Source organism: Bufo gargarizans, chromosome 6, assembly GCF_014858855.1.
Source record: "Bufo gargarizans isolate SCDJY-AF-19 chromosome 6, ASM1485885v1, whole genome shotgun sequence".
NCBI lineage: Eukaryota > Metazoa > Chordata > Amphibia > Anura > Bufonidae > Bufo > Bufo gargarizans.
This window is the reverse complement of record NC_058085.1, coordinates 195,384,967-195,404,748: the sequence shown is the minus strand read 5'-3', so window position 1 is coordinate 195,404,748 and position 19,782 is coordinate 195,384,967. Positions and strand designations below refer to the sequence as shown.

Here is a 19,782-nt window from a genome sequence, read left to right as displayed (position 1 = left end):
CATCCGGTTTGCCTTTAGTTGGACCATCATTTATTTTTCAACAGGACAATGACCCCAAACACACCTCCAGGCTGTGTAAGGGCTATTTGACCATGAAGGAGAGTGATGGGGTGCTGCGCCAGATGACCTGAAGACATCAAAACTATAAATTAACACATGTGGAATTATATACATAACAAAAAAGTGTGAAACAACTGAAAATATGTCATATTCTAGGTTCTTCAATGTAGCCACCTTTTGCTTTGATTACTGCTTTGCACACTCTTGGCATTCTCTTGATGAGCTTCAAGAGGTAGTCACCTGAAATGTTCTTCCAACAGTCTTGAAGGATTTCCCAGAGATGCCTAGCACTTGTTGGCCCTTTTGCCTTCACTCTGCGGTCCAGCTCACCCCAAACCATCTCGATTGGGTTCAGGTCCGGTGACTGTGGAGGCCAGGTCATCTGGTGCAGCACCCCATCACTCTCCTTCATGGTCAAATAGCCCTTACACAGCCTGGAGGTGTGTTTGGGGTCTTTGTCCTGTTGAAAAATAAATGATGGTCCAACTAAACGCAAACCGGATGGAATAGCATGCCGCTGCAAGATGCTGTGGTAGCCATGCTGGTTCAATTTTGAATAAATCCCCAACAGTGTCACCAGCAAAGCACCCCCACACCATCACACCTCCTCCTCCATGCTTCACGGTGGGAACCAGGCATGTAGAGTCCATCTGTTCACTTTTTCTGCGTCGCACAAAGACACGGTGGTTGGATCCAAAGATCTCAAATTTGGACTCATCAGACCAAAGCACAGATTTCCACTGGTCTAATGTCCATTCCTTGTGTTCTTTAGCCTAAACAAGTCTCTTCTGCTTGTTGCCTGTCCTTAGCAGTGGTTTCCTAGCAGATATTCTACCATGAAGGCCTGATTCACATAGTCTTCTCTTAACAGTTGTTCTAGAGATGTGTCTGCTGCTAGAACTCTGTGTGGCATTGACCTGGTCTCTAATCTGAGCTGCTGTTAACCTGCGATTTCTGAGGCTGGTGACTCGGATTAACTTATCCTCCACAGCAGAAGTTACTCTTGGTCTTCCTTTCCTGGGGCGGTCCGCATGTGAGCCAGTTTCTTTGTAGTGCTTGATGGTTTTTGTGACTGCACTTGGGGACACTTTCAAAGTTTTCCCAATTTTTCGGACTGACTGACCTTCATTTCTTAAAGTAATGATGGCCACTAGTTTTTCTTTACTTAGCTGCTTTTTTCTTGCCATAATACAAATTCTAACAGTCTATTCAGTAGGACTATCAGCTGTGTATCCACCTGACTTCTCCACAACGCAACTGATGGTCCCAACCGCATTTATAAGGCAAGAATTAAACCTGACAGGGCACACCTGTGAAGTGAAAACCATTTCAGGTGACTACCTCTTGAAGCTCATCAAGAGTGTGCAAAACAGTAATCAAAGAAAAAGGTGGCTACTTTGAAGAACCTAGAATATGACATATTTTCAGTTGTTTCACACTTTTTTGTTATGTATATAATTCCACATGTGTTAATTCATAGTTTTGATGCCTACAGTGTGAATCTACAATTTTCATAGTCATGAAAATAAAGAAAACTCTTTGAATGAGAAGGTGTGTCCAAACTTTTGGTCTGTATTGTATATATATATATATATATATATATATAATGTTTAGGGAAATCACAGTGTGGCTTATTTACCATGTATTAAGGTTTACAGTCAGGTTCTGGTAACTTGAACCCCACCAATACATTTTCTCTCTACATTGAAACAACAGTATGGACAGAAACCTACAAATTCTATTTCTCCATGCCTGCTATCCATTTCAATGGTGAGAAACAGAGCAAGCTTGAAATATAAGGTAAAAACATTCAAGATATTTTTATTTTTATTCAGAAGAAGTAATTTAAATTACACAGGGGGTCGAACGATTGACCACTGGGAAAGAGTCTCTGATAATTGCTTCTAATAAATACCAGATTTTACATTAGTGGTAACATAAAGAAAAGCCTGTTTTTGCCCAGATTTTATTTATCATCAAAGGATGAAAGAATAGTATGACTGTGGTTTTGAACCTCTTCCAATGGCATCAGAGAAAATATGAGCACTCCCAAATGAACCACTAGAACATCCAACACTAAAGTTCCCACAGAAATGTCTTCATGGTACAAATACCTATGATTGTAGAGTTAGATGTAAAATAATTATACTTGTTATGCAATGGCTATAAACAATTGAACACTTGATTTCATGCGTGCTACAAAGCAATTATATGTGATTTAGGTCTAACCTTCCTATAACCCATGATAAACAAAACAAGGTTTAGCGATCTTAGGGGATCATTTATCAAACAGAAATAAGGCTAAATTAGGAGTATTTCTGGTGCATGTTGTGTTGCAAAAGATCTTTGAAATCTGCGACTTCTCCCTCTCTAAAAAAGGGGGCGTGGTGTAGGTCGGCAGGCCCGTCTCATTTAACATTTTCTACGGCTGTTTGAGGCGTAGAAAATGGTCTAAGTGTAAGACAGCTAAGAAGCGGTCTTACATTTAAAAGTGGCAGTGGATCCGCTTAAGTTATGTAGAGGAAGGCATGGGAAAAAAAGCTTAACACCTAGTGTAGTAGATAAACATAGTGATTTAATTTCCAGTACGAGGACAACTCCTGTGCATATGGATAGAAGCGGGATTATCTGCTCTCTGTGAGCCAATGCAGAGCTTTCATTTATTTGGGCACTACGTAATACAATATGTGGATCCGCCTGCATCTTCTCTTAAAAATAACAGCTGATTGTGGGTATTTCACAAAATCTATATTTGGAAACTCCCTAATTACAACCCCCCATTACAAAGTCTGTGGAGAGGAATTCTCCTATAGGTTTTTATCAGCTACCAATAAAGAATAGGGCCAACATAAAATAAGCCTTAAAGGGATTGTCCCTTGAAAATTTTCAAACCAGCACCAGGATCTGAATACTTTGTAATTTCATGTAACTAAAAATTTGCATAGCCACTGAGTTATTCAATAAAAATTTATCTGTATGGTGCCATTTACTTTCTTATTTCTTTGTCCTGCTCAAGGAGAAGGCCGCACATGCTCAGTTTTATCCTTCATCTGCCTCCTTAGCTGTGATAGGTAGAACATGGACACGCCTTCTGAGCTGCATCAGAAAAGACACTCCCCTTCATCTGCCAGCTTAATATAAATCTAGTAGAACAAAGAATGGGCAGATCTCTGGATCCATGTGAGGTACAGGGCTGGTTCTATGTTTGTTGGTGGAAAGAGATAGTTATGCACTCTATGATGTTTGATTTTCATTTTTTACATTAATCATAGGATTACCCCTTTAAATGGGCCACTTAGCACGTATATGCATTGCATATATACTATACATGTTTTTATTACTATTCATTTACTCTTTTCCAGATTAAAGTGTTACATCAACTAGTGATGGGCACAATAGCTTGGTTGTAGTCCAAATCTTTTTTTTTTCAATCAACTAATCCTTTAATATAACTGTTCTGCTTTCATTTAAACCCAAGAAAATACTAACGATAAGGAAAAGGAAACACATATATAATACTTATAACAATAAACAGGTTACACTATTTGGGCTTTCTTCATTAGAATGTTCTCGTAAATTCAAGCATTCTGAGCCACTTATACAAGAAAAGACTCCAGGACAAGTACTCAATGTAAAACCTGCCTGGAATGGTAATCTAGGATTCCTGAGGATTGTCTGTGTTATGACACAGGAGGATTACGTAAGACAAAGCTCAGTACAAGCATGCAGTACCTCATTAATCCTTCAGTATAGAGAATTAATGCCTAAAGGCTGTTTTAGGGCTGCATTACACCAACAGATTATCTGACAGATTTTCTCACCAATCATTGGTCAGATGGTCAATTACACACACGGATCTTTTGTTATACATACCAACTTTTGGTCTGATTGAACAGATATTGGTCAATTAATTTGTTAGTGTAATAAAGTCCTTTATACGGGCTGTGAATTGTCTCGATCATCGCTAATGAAGGTTCATAGTAATGATCATTAGCGATAATTAGTGTTGGGTGCGAATATTCGAATCGTGAATACTTATTGCGAATATCAGCACTTCGAGAATTTGTGAATATTTACAATATAGTGCTATATATTTGCAATTTTGAATATTCTAGATTTTTTTTCATCAGTAACCTCCCTTCTTGCTTGTGGGCCAATGAGAAGGCTGCAATGTCTTTGTCTGAGCTTAGCAACATCCCTAGTAACCAATAGGAAAGTTGCCTGCCCCTTATATAAGAACCTCCCCAGCAACCATTTTCTACAGTTTTTTTAAGTTCTGAGAGAGAGAGAGAGATAGAGAGAGAGCAGTGTCATTGCTGTGCTTTCCACACTACATTAGATAGATAGTTAGATAGCTTAAAAATGGCTTTATATGCAGTTAGAGTGCTCCAATATATTCGCAATTGCGCTAATCGGCACTAATGATGCAAATATTTTGGAGCAATACGTGAAACATTTTAGCAGGTCTGCATAACATACACTGATTATCTCCCACTAACCATATGTATTATATGTTATATACATATAATACAGATAGTTAGTGGGAGAAAATCAGTGTATGTTATGCAGACCTGCTAAAATGTGAAGTTTCACGTATTGCGGCAAAATATTTGCATCATTAGTGCCAATTAGCGCAATCGCGAATATATTGGAGCACTCTAACTGCATATAAAGCCATTTTTAATGTTCTGCTGTGCCAACCATTCTCTCCAGTCTCAGGAACCTTCTAGCAGCTTGGAAAATGTAGCAAAGGTGACCCACGCCTGTATTTTGTGTGCATTACGCGAATATTACATTGCTGATTTTTCGCAATCAATAAAATAATCTCGAATTTGCAAATATATGACGAATATTCGCCCAAATAACGATTAACCACTGTGAAAGAGTCCCTGATAATTGCTTCTAATGAATACCAGATTTTACATTAATGGTAACTTTTTTTTTTATCATCAAAGGATCAAAGAATAGTGGTTTTGAACCACTTCCAATGGCATCAGGCTAGGGCAGAGCTATAGCCCGCCCATTAGTGCCAGTGACGTCACCGGGCTCACTGCTAGGCGGGAGTCTCGGCCTAGCTTACCCATGGGGAGCCCGGTACGTCACCAGATCTCCAGAAAAAGCCTTTGCCCTGTGTGATTCAGCACAGGACAAGGGTCCTCCAATGCTCATTTCAGGGGGGCTGCCTGGGTGAAATTGTGGGTATGTCCGGGTGCATCTCTGAACCCAGGACAACCCCTTTAAGGTATGTGCAAAACAAACATGATTCAAAGTGGTTCAAAGAAAAGGAGCTGAGATGTTCTGAAAGCATAATATGTATAACTTTAATGGTACTATTCCTGCTCACCCAATTTTTTATGGTTAACATTTAGTATCAATTGTGTCAAATACTGTATAGAAAACAGATAACAGGGACATTCAGAACTAAGCTTCTTAGGATGTGTTCAAACAGAGTCAGACATAGACAGCAAAGGGTCCTTGAGCAAACATTACACAATAGTTCATTACACAGATGCTCCTTATGTCTCTCTAACAATCCAGTAGTCACATTGAACCACAAAATTAACTTATTCAGTCTCTTACATGAAATCAAATAAACAGCGGAAAGATGCTTTTAGGTTAGAAGGGCCCCCTTACCTACTGGGCCCCTTTCCACAGTTTCTAAATAGGGTATGTCTGCCCCTGTGTTCAAGCAAAATTCATAGTTATGATGAGGAAATTCATACTGTAACAAGTTTTGAAATTTTAGAAGGCAATCGGACTGAAGTGAATGTGTAACTACTGAAATAGAGACTAGTCATAGGGTGGCACGTGTGAAGCTAGTGTGTGAATACAGAACAACTGCAAATGTGCGGTCATTGACAGTGTATCTATTCACTCTATAAAGAAAATTCATAGCAATAAAAGAGGAAAAATATGTCAATGCAATGAATGTTCAGTGATGAAATTCCATAGATTCCTAGTATGTCGACATTCTTTGTTTTAATAACCAAATGATTCCCACTGTTAAATCCACATCAAAGTTCTTGTTTTACTAGTGCTGTTTGTAAGATGACAGCCCGCTGGCGCCAGGTGGATTAGAGCAAACACGCTCCATTTCAGTCGGCAAATGGTCTCTGAATAAGGCTTTGCAATGAGCCTCTGCCCAACAGCAAGGCATCTAAAATCTTGGTGGCATATGAAAACAATACCAGCTGTCTATGGTCAACGCCAAGCTATGTATAACGAGAATAAAATGTCATGTTGTTTGGGGATATTTGGCCAATATCTCATGCAACAGATCAATATCTGCTGTTGCTTTGTATAATGTAAAGATATATAAATTTCTAATATACTTTCTGTACCAGTTCCTCATGGTTTACCAGATACATCTTTGTATTCATTGATTAGGAACCTTCATTGTTCATTGTTTACTTCCAGGGATAAAAGTCTGTCCTGGTCTTGTGATGATTATGTGGGCGCATAGCATTTTACAAGGGAGCACCCTTGTACAGCAGTTTTATGTGTAGTTCCAGTAATAGGAGGAACGTATAGGATGTTCATACAATAAGACCCTTGAGTCATGATGGCCTAAACCCGCAGTGGGCTACCCCTCTGCAAAATTACAGCAATGTTATCAAACTAGGGAGATACCCTGGGTGATGCCTCTACATGAGGTGGGGGCAACTAGGTTTTCCTATGCCAGTATAATACAAGCCATTTTTTTCAAGTTGATCATTGATACCTCAGAAATATCAAAGAATCTAGAATAGGGCTGAGAATGGGGGAAAGTCATCATGCTGAATATCATTGGTTTTAGTTTTTCTTATGCTGATAAATAACACATACTTCTCGTACTACATAACGCTCCAGTTCAATGAATTCAAAAATCTGTAAATTATTTACTTGGGTGAATGCAGACTGGATAAATAATGTAAAATTCAAGAATGAGTAAGTTAAGTAGATGAGACAGCTGAACCTTTTAAAAGGTGAAGCAAAAATAGGCATCTACTAAGTGTAATAGAAATGAGCTAATATAATGTCTGCTTGGAACTTTTGAAAATGTACAGTACGGACCAAAAGTTTGGACACACCTTCTCATTCAAAGAGTTTTCTTTATTTTCATGACTATGAAAATTGTAGATTCACAGTGAAGGCATCAAAACTATGAATTAACACATGTGGAATTATATACATAATAAAAAAGTGTGAAACAACTGAAAATATGTCATATTCTAGGTTCTTCAAAGTAGCCACCTTTTGCTTTGATTACTGCTTTGCACACTCTTGGCATTCTCTTGATGAGCTTCAAGAGGTAGTCACCTGAAATGGTTTTCACTTCACAGGTGTGCCCTGTCAGGTTTAATAAGTGGGATTTCTTGCCTTATAAATGGGGTTGGGACCATCAGTTGCGTTGTGGAGAAGTCAGGTGGATATACAGCTGATAGTCCTACTGAATAGACTTAGAATTTGTATTATGGCAAGAAAAAAGCAGCTAAGTAAAGAAAAACGAGTGGCCATCATTACTTTAAGAAATGAAGGTCAGTCAGTCCAAAAAATTGGGAAAACTTTGAAAGTGTCCCCAAGTGCAGTCACAAAAAACATCAGGCGCTACAAAGAAACTGGCTCACATGCGGACCGCCCCAGGAAAGGAAGACCAAGAGTCACCTCTGCTGCGGAGGATAAGTTCATCCGAGTCACCAGCCTCAGAAATCGCAGGTTAACAGCAGCTCAGATTAGAGACCAGGTCAATGCCACACAGATTTCTAGCAGCAGACACATCTCTAGAACAACTGTTAAGAGGAGACTGTGTGAATCAGGCCTTCATGGTAGAATATCTGCTAGGAAACCACTGCTAAGGACAGGCAACAATCAGAAGAGACTTGTTTGGGCTAAAGAACACAAGGAATGGACATTAGACCAGTGGAAATCTGCGCTTTGGTCTGACGAGTCCAAATTTGATATCTTTGGTTCCAACCACCGTGTCTTTGTGCGACGCAGAAAAGGTGAACGGATGGACTCTACATGCCTGGTTCCCACCGTGAAGCATGGATGAGGAGGTGTGATGGTGTGGGGGTGCTTTGCTGGTGACACTGTTGGGGATTTATTCAAAATTGAAGGCATACTGAACCAGCATGGCTACCACAGCATCTTGCAGCGGCATGCTATTCCATCCGGTTTGCGTTTAGTTGGACCATCATTTATTTTTCAACAGGACAATGACCCCAAACACACCTCTAGGCTGTGTAAGGGCTATTTGACCATGAAGGAGAGTGATGGGGTGCTGCGCCAGATGACCTGGCCTCCACAGTCACCGGACCTGAACCCAATCGAGATGGTTTGGGGTGAGCTGGACCGCAGAGTGAAGGCAAAAGGGCCAACAAGTGCTAAGCATCTCTGGGAACTCCTTCAAGACTGTTGGAAGACCATTTCAGGTGACTTCCTCTTGAAGCTCATCAAGAGAATGCCAAGAGTGTGCAAAGCAGTAATCAAAGCAAAAGGTGGCTACTTTGAAGAACCTAGAATATGACATATTTTCAGTTGTTTCACACTTTTTTGTTATGTATATAATTCCACATGTGTTAATTCATAGTTTTGATGCCTTCAGTGTGAATCTACAATTTTCATAGTCATGAAAATAAAGAAAACACTTTGAATGAGAAGGTGTGTCCAAACTATTGGTCTGTACTGTAGTTTCCTACAAATTTCAATATTATTGCCATTTCTAAATCTAATGAAAATGTTGGTGCTATTTCCATGGACTACGGTGGGTGTTCTATAATAGTTGTTTGGAGCTATTGCATCAAATCTAATGTAAGCAACATTTTCTTGGATATTGTATGTCTTCCACGTTGGATCCACTGGTTTCCTCCTGCACTCTAAGGGCTCATGCACACGACTGTATGGCGTTTTCAGTGTTTTGTTGGCCGTTTTTAACAGATCCGTTTTTCAATTTTTTGTTTCAGTAGTGTTTCTGGTTCAGTTCCGTTTTTCCGTTCTGTTTTTCCATATGGCATATACAGTATACATTAATTACATAGGAAAAACTGGTCTGAGCATAAAGTTTTCAATAGATGGTTCCACAAAAATGGAACGGATACGGAAGACATACGGAGTACATTCCGTACGTGTTCCATTTTTTTTTACAGACCCATTGACTTTAATGGAGCCACGAAACGTGATTTGTGGGCAATAATAGGACATGTTCTATCTTTCAACGAAAAAACGGTAACGGAATGCACACGGAGTAACTTCCGTTTTTTTTTGCGGAACTATTGAAATGAATCGTTCCGTATGCGGACCATATACGGAACGCAAGAAACGGCCTGTATACAGAACGCAATAAAAGTTTGTGTGCATGAGCCCTAAAGGTGATTAACTTTCTTTGGAACTGGTCTTAGAGTGTTTGTAACTAATTGTAAACCCAAATCCCTGTCGAGACATGTGTTGGCGCTACATACATAATGGTAATTTCAGATGTCTTACTCTACTACAGTTGTGTGTGTAACCCAACCACTTTCAATCAGGAATTTTCTTATTTGGTGAAAACCTTTTTTCAAGACCCACATCAAAGCAACTTCTAAAGTATGAAAGTTGAATAAGATTCGTCCTTCCTGAAGCAAAACAAGTGAAAGGAACAAAGGTCAGCAGCACTTAAACACTGTGTGAGAAAAAACACCTTGAATGGCTTACAACCCCACAGAATGCCTTGGACAATAATCCCACGCTTTCCATGGAGCTTCATAGACAAAGCTAAAGCAGCTCAATATAACACAAAACTATAAAGGTCAACATGGTCCTCACTGGACCTGGACAAAACAGCATGTCTAACAACCACCAATGATGTATACAATTCCCTGTACCACACAAAGGGCTTACCAAGTTTTCTATTATCATTGAACCCAATTTTCTAGTCTATCAGTTCTGCAATATAGAATCAATGCCATTAAAGTGTACCTAAACTTTCACTTTTTTTAAAACTATTGTACATATGATAAAAATATTTTTAATGTACTTAAAATTTTTTTTTTTACTTTTCCTAGTGAAACAGGCATCTGAAGTTAAGGTACCTATTGCGCTTTGCAGTCAGTACACCGCTGTGTACTAGTGTACAGATTTCTATAGGGCTGCACTGAGCACTTAACAGATCAGAGTATACATCCTTGCTCCTGCCTGTACCAGTTCTGTTCTTCTCAAGCTTGACATAGATTTGTCTGGAACCTCTGAGGTGTTTGACCTGTCACCTCTGCGATCTCCCTGGTGGAGGCTTCAGCGGAGGCGGCACAGGCAGGAGCGCAATGTGCTATGGAGCTCCTGCCCTGTGCTTGCTTCACTCTGGTTATAGCCTGTACCGATGTGGTATGTCGGTTATTAGCAGGGCAGAGCGATGTATGCTCCTTCCTGTACAACACTTAGCGCGGCCGCACCTGAGCTTCAGGTGCCTATTTAGCTAGGAAAAGTTAAAAAATAATAATAATAATTTAGGAACACTTTAAGAATATCATGTTTTACAACTTTAGAGTAGCTATTGAATTGCCAGGGAAGTGAGTTCTACTTTTCATCTAGAAGAGCAGTACATGATCTATAGACTACTTAATGCCAATGACCTATTTTCCATGGTCATCAAGACGTCTAGACTTTACAAGAAGCCATTATGGAATAAACTAGTAAAAAGCTTCATATACCGGTAATCAAATATTGAAGACTATCTACATTCTACTCCAGAACAGACACTTAACAGCATCAGACAGACAGTGACAACATCTGCACCAGACTCAGGAAGTGAAGGAGGCTTGTGCACATTAACCCCTCGCACACTAAGGCTCCATTTTTAAGCACTTAATTCCTGTTAAGGTTTGAGAATAGTAAACCATATACATTTATATCAAACAGATCAGCCTGTCAGCCATATTCATTATTAGTGTTGAGCAAATTGAAGTTAGCGAAGTAGACTTCAATCCGAATTTCAGGAAAAGCCAAGTTTCCTTGCTCTTCATAATAACAAATATATTTTTCCTGAAATGGCGGTAATAAACAAAAATCCATTTGCTTGCGGAGAGGCCATTGCGGCAATCTTGATAGAAGAAGACGTGCAAAATCTTGTGTGCGGTGTGATGACATCATCACACCGCACTGGTCAGGCCCAGTAACATCATCAGTGATGATGTCACTACGCCCGCCCGCCGTGATTATGTCATCACTGTGCGAGATATCACACGGTTTCTTCAATGAAGATGGCCACGACAGCCTCTCTGCGAGCAAATGAATGAGGTACTGACCAAACAGTTGTCAGCATTAATACTTTTAACAATATAAAATGTGAAAATGTAATATCCATCAATAAGGTCCAAGCTGTGTCTCAAGATATGGAAATCAAAATGCTGCTCTCCAAGTAGTATACATTGTATATTCCAGAAATTCATAAGAAGCCATGCTAGAATCCCATGCTGGTCCATGAGTTCGGTAAGAAGCAGCCTATTGAAGTATTGAGGAAACCAACAGAAGCACATGCAAAAAAATACAATGAACTGACATAACATGTAGCTATAGGTAGTAGACAGGGCTAAATGTAATAATACAGTCACCACCTGCTGCAGAATCCACGCAAAGTACAGTAGGTGACCACTAATGGACGCTTGGAATGTGTATGAAGACCACAGGTGAAGAATGGATGATGGGGTTCACCAGTAACCTTGGGCCACCTTTCCTGTTACCCTTATTCTTTGCTCATCTAGTCACTTCTGGTAATGTAATTGGTCTCCGCTCAAGGATTCAGGACACTTTCAGTCCATATATGATCCCTGAACTGGATTAGATGGTGCATCATATTTACATTAGTTAGTACAAGAGCAGTGAATATGTTCATCTACAGATCTAAGAGAATTGACTTTTCTAGTTAGTTCTGCTTCATTTTTAACACGTTAATATTAGGCCTCATGCACACAGCCGTTGTTTTGGTCCGCAAAAACTGCGGCTCGGATGCGGACCCATTCACTTCAATGGGGCCGCAAAAGATCCGTTGCTCCGTTCCGTGGCCCCGCAAAAAAAAAACAACGATAACATGTCCTATTCTTGTTCGCGCTTTGTGGACAAGAATACGCAGTTATATTAAAGGCTGTCCGTGCCGTTCCGTAAATTGCGGAACGCGCACGGACGCCATCCGTGTTTTGCCGATCCGAGATTTGAGGACTGCCAAACACACAACGGTCGTGTGCTTGTAGCCTTCTACTGTAAAAAACAAGCTCTGCCACATGTGATAAGCTTAGTCTTTTAGCTTATTTCTCTTCTTCAGGCCCATCCTAAGGATAGATTTATTGTCCAAACCTTCCTGCAGTTAAGCTGGCTTCTCAGAGCATGAAGATAAGTGTCTACAGGAGAAGCAAGCTGGAAATAACAGACCATCAGACGAAGAATGGGGAAATTCCTCTCATGTTTGCTATCTGAAAAAAACAAAGCAAGAGGCAGCACCTGCTCCATGCATCATCAGCTGAAGTGTAAACCACAAGTACAGTAAACAGCCCGTCCATGGGGATCAGTGCATGCACTGCTCTGCGCTGAGAACGCCAGGGATCCGCCACGATATGGTGGCACTGCACTACTGTACTTCTGCGGATGACACAGAACGCAGACGTGGTTTTAGGTTCAGTTTGTCATATGCTACCATTCCTAGTGATATTGTGGGCTTTTGGAGGTTTTAGAAGGGATTGCAGGTATCTGTAATGCATTTTCCAGGTTAAAGCAGCCCCAAAATAGTTTTTTTTTACATCTTCCACTTCTACAGACTTCCACTTTTCCCGTACGTGTGGCCATGTGATGTGAGCAGCAGTGTGTAGTCCGATCTGATCAGATTCTGGGCTCCAACCGTCAGGGATGTGCATGTAATGTGAAATGCATGGAATTCTTTAATGACACATTCTCAGCTTACAGATGTACAATACCTGAAAGATGGCTAGGTAGAGACTACTCAAGCATCCATACATACCCAATGTCCATTTGTATCCAATGACAAATTCAGCTCTGCTGCATATGTAAAGCACAGTATGAAAACATTCATCTAGACACACATGGTGATCTATGAACCACAGTAGTGTGGCTGTATGTAGTAAACAAACACGACACAACAGCAGTACCCTGCGTCACACCAACAGTCCACGAACTTTCAGCCCTGCAGTGATAGTATAGGCTGGAGCCACTGAATTCATCTGACACTAGGCTGGAATGCTGCCTGCTCTAAGCTCTCATGCTGCGCCCGCACACTAGAGATAGGGTTCAGCGAAGCATTGACAATTCTTTCATTGATTCTCCAAAATTGAAATCGGCCCAATCTCCTTGACAGAAATAACCGATCTAGGCTGCCAATCCTAAGCCTGGGGAATCGGCCATCAGAAAATGCCCAGAAAAAGCTACTGCTTACCCTCATTTTTGGCACCATGCGCATAAGGGTTGCTGGAGTGTCTTCAGATTTGCAGGGTAGGCGACGTGTTGCCTTGGCAGCGGACCTCGTCAGGCTGTCAGCATTATCCCAGAGCTGTTTGCCTTCCCGCCAAGCTGGATCGCAATAGCTTCCTAATAAACCAAGAGGGATAATATTTTCTCCGCCTTATCCTGCCTTTGACGGAGCTGTGTACGGTGAGAGCTCCCTGCTTGTTGGCCGGAATGATTGTGGCTTGTGTCTTTTGTAGCAAAGCTGCTGTCTAATCCTCCACAGTCCCTCCTCCTGCCTTTTTTGGAAGCTCATACGCCTGTACAACAGGTTACACTGGACTCCCTCCGCCCTCCTGCTGTGCTAGTGCAGAGGATGTGAGGCACAAGTGACCTCCCAGAACATGAGCCACCACTTTCTGTGGGCAGCCTCCTCTGACCAATCATGGTCATCTACATTTACCTAGCGTAAATAGATATAGGTTTCTTCTATAATGTCTGATTTTGTTCATATGCGATCTAGATTGTAAAATTGTAAGATTACGGATTACCTATCTAATCTAATCTCTCTATCTGTCAGTCTGTCCATCCATGTATCTACCTAACTACCTGTCTATCTATCAGTCTGTCCATCCATCTATCTATCAGTCTGTGCATCTATCTATCTATCAGTCTGTGCATCCATCTATCTATCAGTCTGTCCATCCATCTATCTATCTATCAGTCTGTGCATCCATCTATCTATCTATCTATCTATCTATCTATCTATCAGTCTGTCCATCCATCTATCCATCAGTCTGTCCATCTATCTATCTATCTATCAGTCTGTCCATCCATCTATCTATCTATCTATCAGTCTGTCCATCCATCTATCTATCTATCTATCTATCAGTCTGTCCATCCATCTATCTGTCTGTCCATCCATCTATCTATCTATCTATCTATCTATCAGTCTGTCCATCCATCTATCTATCTATCTATCTATCTATCAGTCTGTCCATCCATCTATCTGTCTGTCCATCCATCTATCTATCTATCTATCTATCTATCAGTCTGTCCATCCATCTATCTATCTATCTATCTATCTATCTATCTATCTATCCATCTATCTATCTATCAGTCTGTCCATCCATCCATCTATCAGTCTGTCCATCCATCCATCTATCTATCAGTCTGTCCATCCATCCATCTATCAGTCTGTCCATCCATCTATCTATCTATCTATCTATCTATCTATCTATCAGTCTGTCCATCCATCTATCAGTCTGTCCATCCATCTATCTATCTATCTACCTATCTATCAGTCTATCTATAGATTTTCTAACCACATAGGTGATAAAGCATATAATGGCATAATGGCAATTCCAACCCAGCTTTCCTGAAGTCCTTAAAGCAACAGTTGCCTAATTACGCAGCAGTACTGGAGCAGATTTGTTACGTAAAAAATCTAGTTGACTGCTTCTGTGTGAACTATACTAGAGGACATATTGTTTGTCACTCAGCTTTCCCAGAAACAGATATGACTAAGAAATGGCTAAACAGATGAATCCGTATAGTCGTAAAATAATGAGAAAAATTACTCATTGAAAATGCCCACAGGGAGCGACTTAAAGGGGTGAACCCGGACATACCCTTATTTTCACCCAGACAGCCCCCCTGAGGCTAGCATCTGAGCATCTCATGCTCTGATGCACTCCCTTGCCCTGTGCTAAATCGCACAGGGCAAGGGCTCTTTTGTTTATCAAACACTGCCGGGCAGAAACTTCCGCCCGGCAGTGTGTTTGGTGACGTCACCGGCTCTGAGGGGCGGGCTTTAGCTCTGCTCTTGCCGTTTTACTGGCTAGGGCAGAGCTAAATCCCGCCCATCAGTGCCAGTGACCTCACTGGGGTTCCTGGCAGCCCCATGGAGAGCCCCGGTACGTCACCAGAACCCCTAAAAATACTTTTGCCCTGCGCGATTTAACGCAGGGCAAAGGAGAGCATCGGAGCATGAACTGCTCCGATGCTCATGTCAGGGGGGCTGCCGGGGTGAAAATGGAGGGATGTCCAGGTTCAGCTCTGAACCCTGTCAACCCCTTTAATAGGAGACATTGGTATGTGGCTGATACTTAACACTTGCATTGCCTCTTGTGTGAAGACACAGGGTTTGCAGGTGTCATGAAAGTTCAGGACTGATAGATTGCATTTGCACATGCTATTGGATGCTGGCTGAAGAATGGCAAAGTGGGGATACACTTAGGATCAATACCCTTGAGTATCATGGGAAAATTTTGGAAGGGTTTTGCAATGTTAAGATGTGGTTATTCTCTTGGTGGTCCTGCTAGTCCAGAATGCAGAATCGGTGAAGCGCTGGACTAGCAGATCCTGATTAAAGAGTAGAATGCCAGATATACAGTAAAGGCTGATATGCTTAATAGAATATTACAAGACAAGATGCTATTTAAAAGGTCACTAACTTTTCGAAAAACTTTGGATATGTCCAAGAGCAGAGGTGGGAAACTGTTTGACTCGTGGGCCACAATAGGTTCATATATTGGACCCGGGGGCCGGACACACACACACTCGCTGACAGACACACACACACTCGCTGACAGACACACACACACACTCGCTGACAGACACACACACACTCGCTGACAGACACACACACACTCGCTGACAGACACACACACACACTCGCTGACACACACACACAGTCGCTGACAGACACACACACTCGCTGACAGACACACACACACTCGCTGACAGACACACACACACTCGCTGACAGACACACACACACACACTCGCTGACAGACACACACACACACAGTCGCTGACAGACACACACACACACACACACTCGCTGACAGACACACACACACACACACACTCGCTGACAGACACACACACACTCGCTGACAGACACACACACACACACTCGCTGACAGACACACACACACACAGTCGCTGACAGACACACACACAGTCGCTGACAGACACACACTCACACAGTCGCTGACACACACACACACACAGTCGCTGACGGACACACACACACTCACACAGTCGCTGACAGACACACACACTCACACAGTCGCTGACAGACACACACACACACACAGTCGCTGACAGACACACACTCACACAGTCGCTGACAGACACACACACACTCACACAGTCGCTGACAGACACACACACACTCACACAGTCGCTGACAGACACACACACTCACACAGTCGCTGACAGACACACACACACAGTCGCTGACAGACACACACTCACACAGTCGCTGACAGACACACACTCACACAGTCGCTGACAGACACACACACTCACACAGTCGCTGACAGACACACACACACAGTCGCTGACAGACACACACTCACACAGTCGCTGACAGACACACACTCACACAGTCGCTGACAGACACACACACACTCACACAGTCGCTGACAGACACACACACACTCACACAGTCGCTGACAGACACACACACTTTGTGTGAATTAATATAAATTAAATTAAAATTTTGCAACATTAAAGGTTTAGTTTAATTCAAGGTAGAAAAGAATAAAAAGAGTTATTGTACAAAACCTTTATGCAAAGTATTTCTTTAATAACAAAGTATGTATAACTCCCCTTCAATTTTAGTGGGAACTGTATTGTTGGTCTCCCTTTTTTGCTAAGGCATCAAAGTCTGGAGTTAGCTTTGTTGTTGCAATTCGCAGAATAGATCTGAGGTGTCGGTCAGTTAACTGGGATCTGTGACGGGATTTATTGATGTTCATGATGCTGAACGTCTGCTCACACACGTAGGTCGAGCCAAACAAGGCCAGCATCTTCTGTGCCACCCCCCGGAGGTTTGGAAAAGTGACTTCTTCTCCATAGTGTCCCCCATAATGTGCCAGTGTATAAGGCCCCCGTAGTGCTTCCACTCTTCTCCATAGTGCCCCCACTTATTTTGGCAGTATATAGGGCTCCCATAGTGCTTCCCCTCCTCTCCATAGTGGCCCCCATAGTGTTTCCCCTCTTCTCCATAGTATCTATAGTACCAATCCATATTGTGCCAATTTATAAGGTCCCCACCCCCTTCCTGCCACAGTATACTATAAATAATAAAAACAATAAACACATATACTTACCTTATGCTGCTGTCAGTGATTTGATGCAGGCCTCTTCCGCCCTGTGTCCCGATTTGTACGGCTCAGGCGGCACGATGATGTTGGCCTGTAGCCTATCAGAGGAACGGGCAAGGGAGAGGACTCTCCCCTGCTCCTCCTCACCATTCATCTGTATCGCTGTCCTGAGGGCGGCGATACAGATGATAACACAATGGAAGCGCTCATCTCCAGTCCTGCTGCCTCCGGACAGAAGGGCCCCCCTCCGGCGCTGGGCCCTGCTGACGATGCCGTCCTCTCCTGTCCTCCTCGCCCAGCTGTAGAAATGGCCCTGGGAGGAAGCATGGAATCCGGAAGTGGTAAACTTCACCCCGGCTCCGTCACTTCCCATCGCAGTCACATGAGCAGCTCTGTGGGCCGGATAAAAAGGTCCGCCAGGCCGTAGTTTGCCCATCACTGTCCTAGAGACATATCCAAAGTCTGTATTAGTGAGGGTCTGACTTCTGAGATTCCCATTGATCTCTGAGGGGACAGAAGTGCATTCATATTGTGGTCTCTCTCCGCGCTGCACAAGATGGGCTCCATAGAAGCCTATTGGCCTATCTCGATTCCGTCTCCTGCAGCGAGGAGTGTGCGATATGTGAGCACTTCTCTCCTCTCATTCTAGAGATCGGTGGGGGTTTTAGAAGTCAGACCCCCAGTGATACAAACTTTAGATATGTCCCTATGACATATCAAACATTTTTATTTTTAAATAGTCACCCTTTAACCACCTCAGCTACCCTAGCTTAAACCCCCTTAATGACCAGACCACTTTTTACACTTCTGCACTACACTACTTTCACTGTTTATTGCTCGGTCATGCAACTTACCACCCAAATGAATTTTACCTCCTTTTCTTCTCACTAATAGAGCTTTCATTTGGTGGTATTTCATTGCTGCTGACATTTTTACTTTTTTGTTATTAATCGAAATTTACTGATATTTTTGCAAAAAAACAACATTTTTCACTTTCTGTTGTAAAAATTTTCAATTAAAACTACATTTATAAATACATTTTTCTCTAAATTTATTGTTCTACATGTCTTTGATAAAAAAAAATGCAATAAGTGTATATTTATTGGTTTGGGTAAAAGTTATAGTGTTTCAAACTATGGTGCAAAAATGTGAATTTATGCACTTTGACTTTCTGAGCACCTCTCATGTTCCTGAGGTTCTACAATGCCCAGACAGTAGAAACACTTTCGCTGATGGGCATAGTGAGTTCATGGAAAGTTTTTATTTTTTGTCACAAGTTAGCGGAAAATGATTTTTATTTTTAATTTTTTTTCTTACAAAGTCTCATATTCCACGAACTTGTGACAAAAAATAAAATTTTACATGAACTCACCATGCCCCTCACGGAATACCTTGGGGTGTCTTCTTTCCAAAACGGGGTCACTTATGGGGTATTTATACTGCCCTGGCATTTTAGGGGCCCTAAAGCATGAGAAGTCTGGAATATAAATGTCTAAATATTTTTACGCATTTGGATTCTATGAACTCGCCATGCCCCTCAAAAGTGATCTTTATAGCGCTGCAGCGATTTTACGGTGTTTTTGCAGTGATCAGAAAAAAATAATTTTGTCACTGCGGTGGGGCGGACTGAACGCAAGTGTGCGCACAAGATCAGGCCTGATCGGGCGAACACTGCGTTTTTTGTAGAGCCCATAGAACATGTCCTATTCTTGTCCCACGGATCCGCGGATTCGCAAAACACATACGGACGTCTGAATGGAGCCTAACAGGGGGGTGATCAGGGGTTAATAAGGGGTTAATAAGTGACGGGGGGGGGTGTAGTGTAGTGTAGTGTGGTGCTTGGTGCTACTTATTACAGAGCTGCCTGTGTCCTCTGGTGGTCGATCCAAGCAAAAGGGACCACCAGAGGACCAGGTAGCAGGTATATCAGACGCTGTTAACAAAACAGCATCTGATATACCTTTCAAGGGTTAAAAAAAAATCGCATCTACAGCCTGCCAGCGAATGATCGCCGCTGGCAGGCTGTAGATCCACTGGTTTACCGTCCGATCCTGTGAACGCGCGCTCCTGTGTGCGTGCGTTCACAGGAAATCTTGCATGGTAAAAATGCCAGGGCTGATATATATCAGTCCGCCCTGCTGGTTCTTTAGTGACATTTATAACTAAGTCTATAAGAATTTGATAAATGACTTGTTAAACATCTGGA

General features: G+C 42.0%; 1 protein-coding gene across 1 annotated transcript in view; it reads right to left on the bottom strand.

Moving 5' to 3' along the window:
• RASGEF1A (RasGEF domain family member 1A) overlaps positions 1–13,785 on the bottom strand; it is a 47,746-nt gene extending 33,961 nt beyond the window's left edge. The window contains exon 1 of the mRNA XM_044299576.1: positions 13,451–13,785. Within this exon, the coding sequence (XP_044155511.1) occupies positions 13,451–13,474 (24 nt within the window). The 5' untranslated portion in view covers positions 13,475–13,785. The remainder of the gene's footprint in view (positions 1–13,450) is intronic.
• Positions 13,786–19,782: the final 5,997 nt, after the last annotated feature.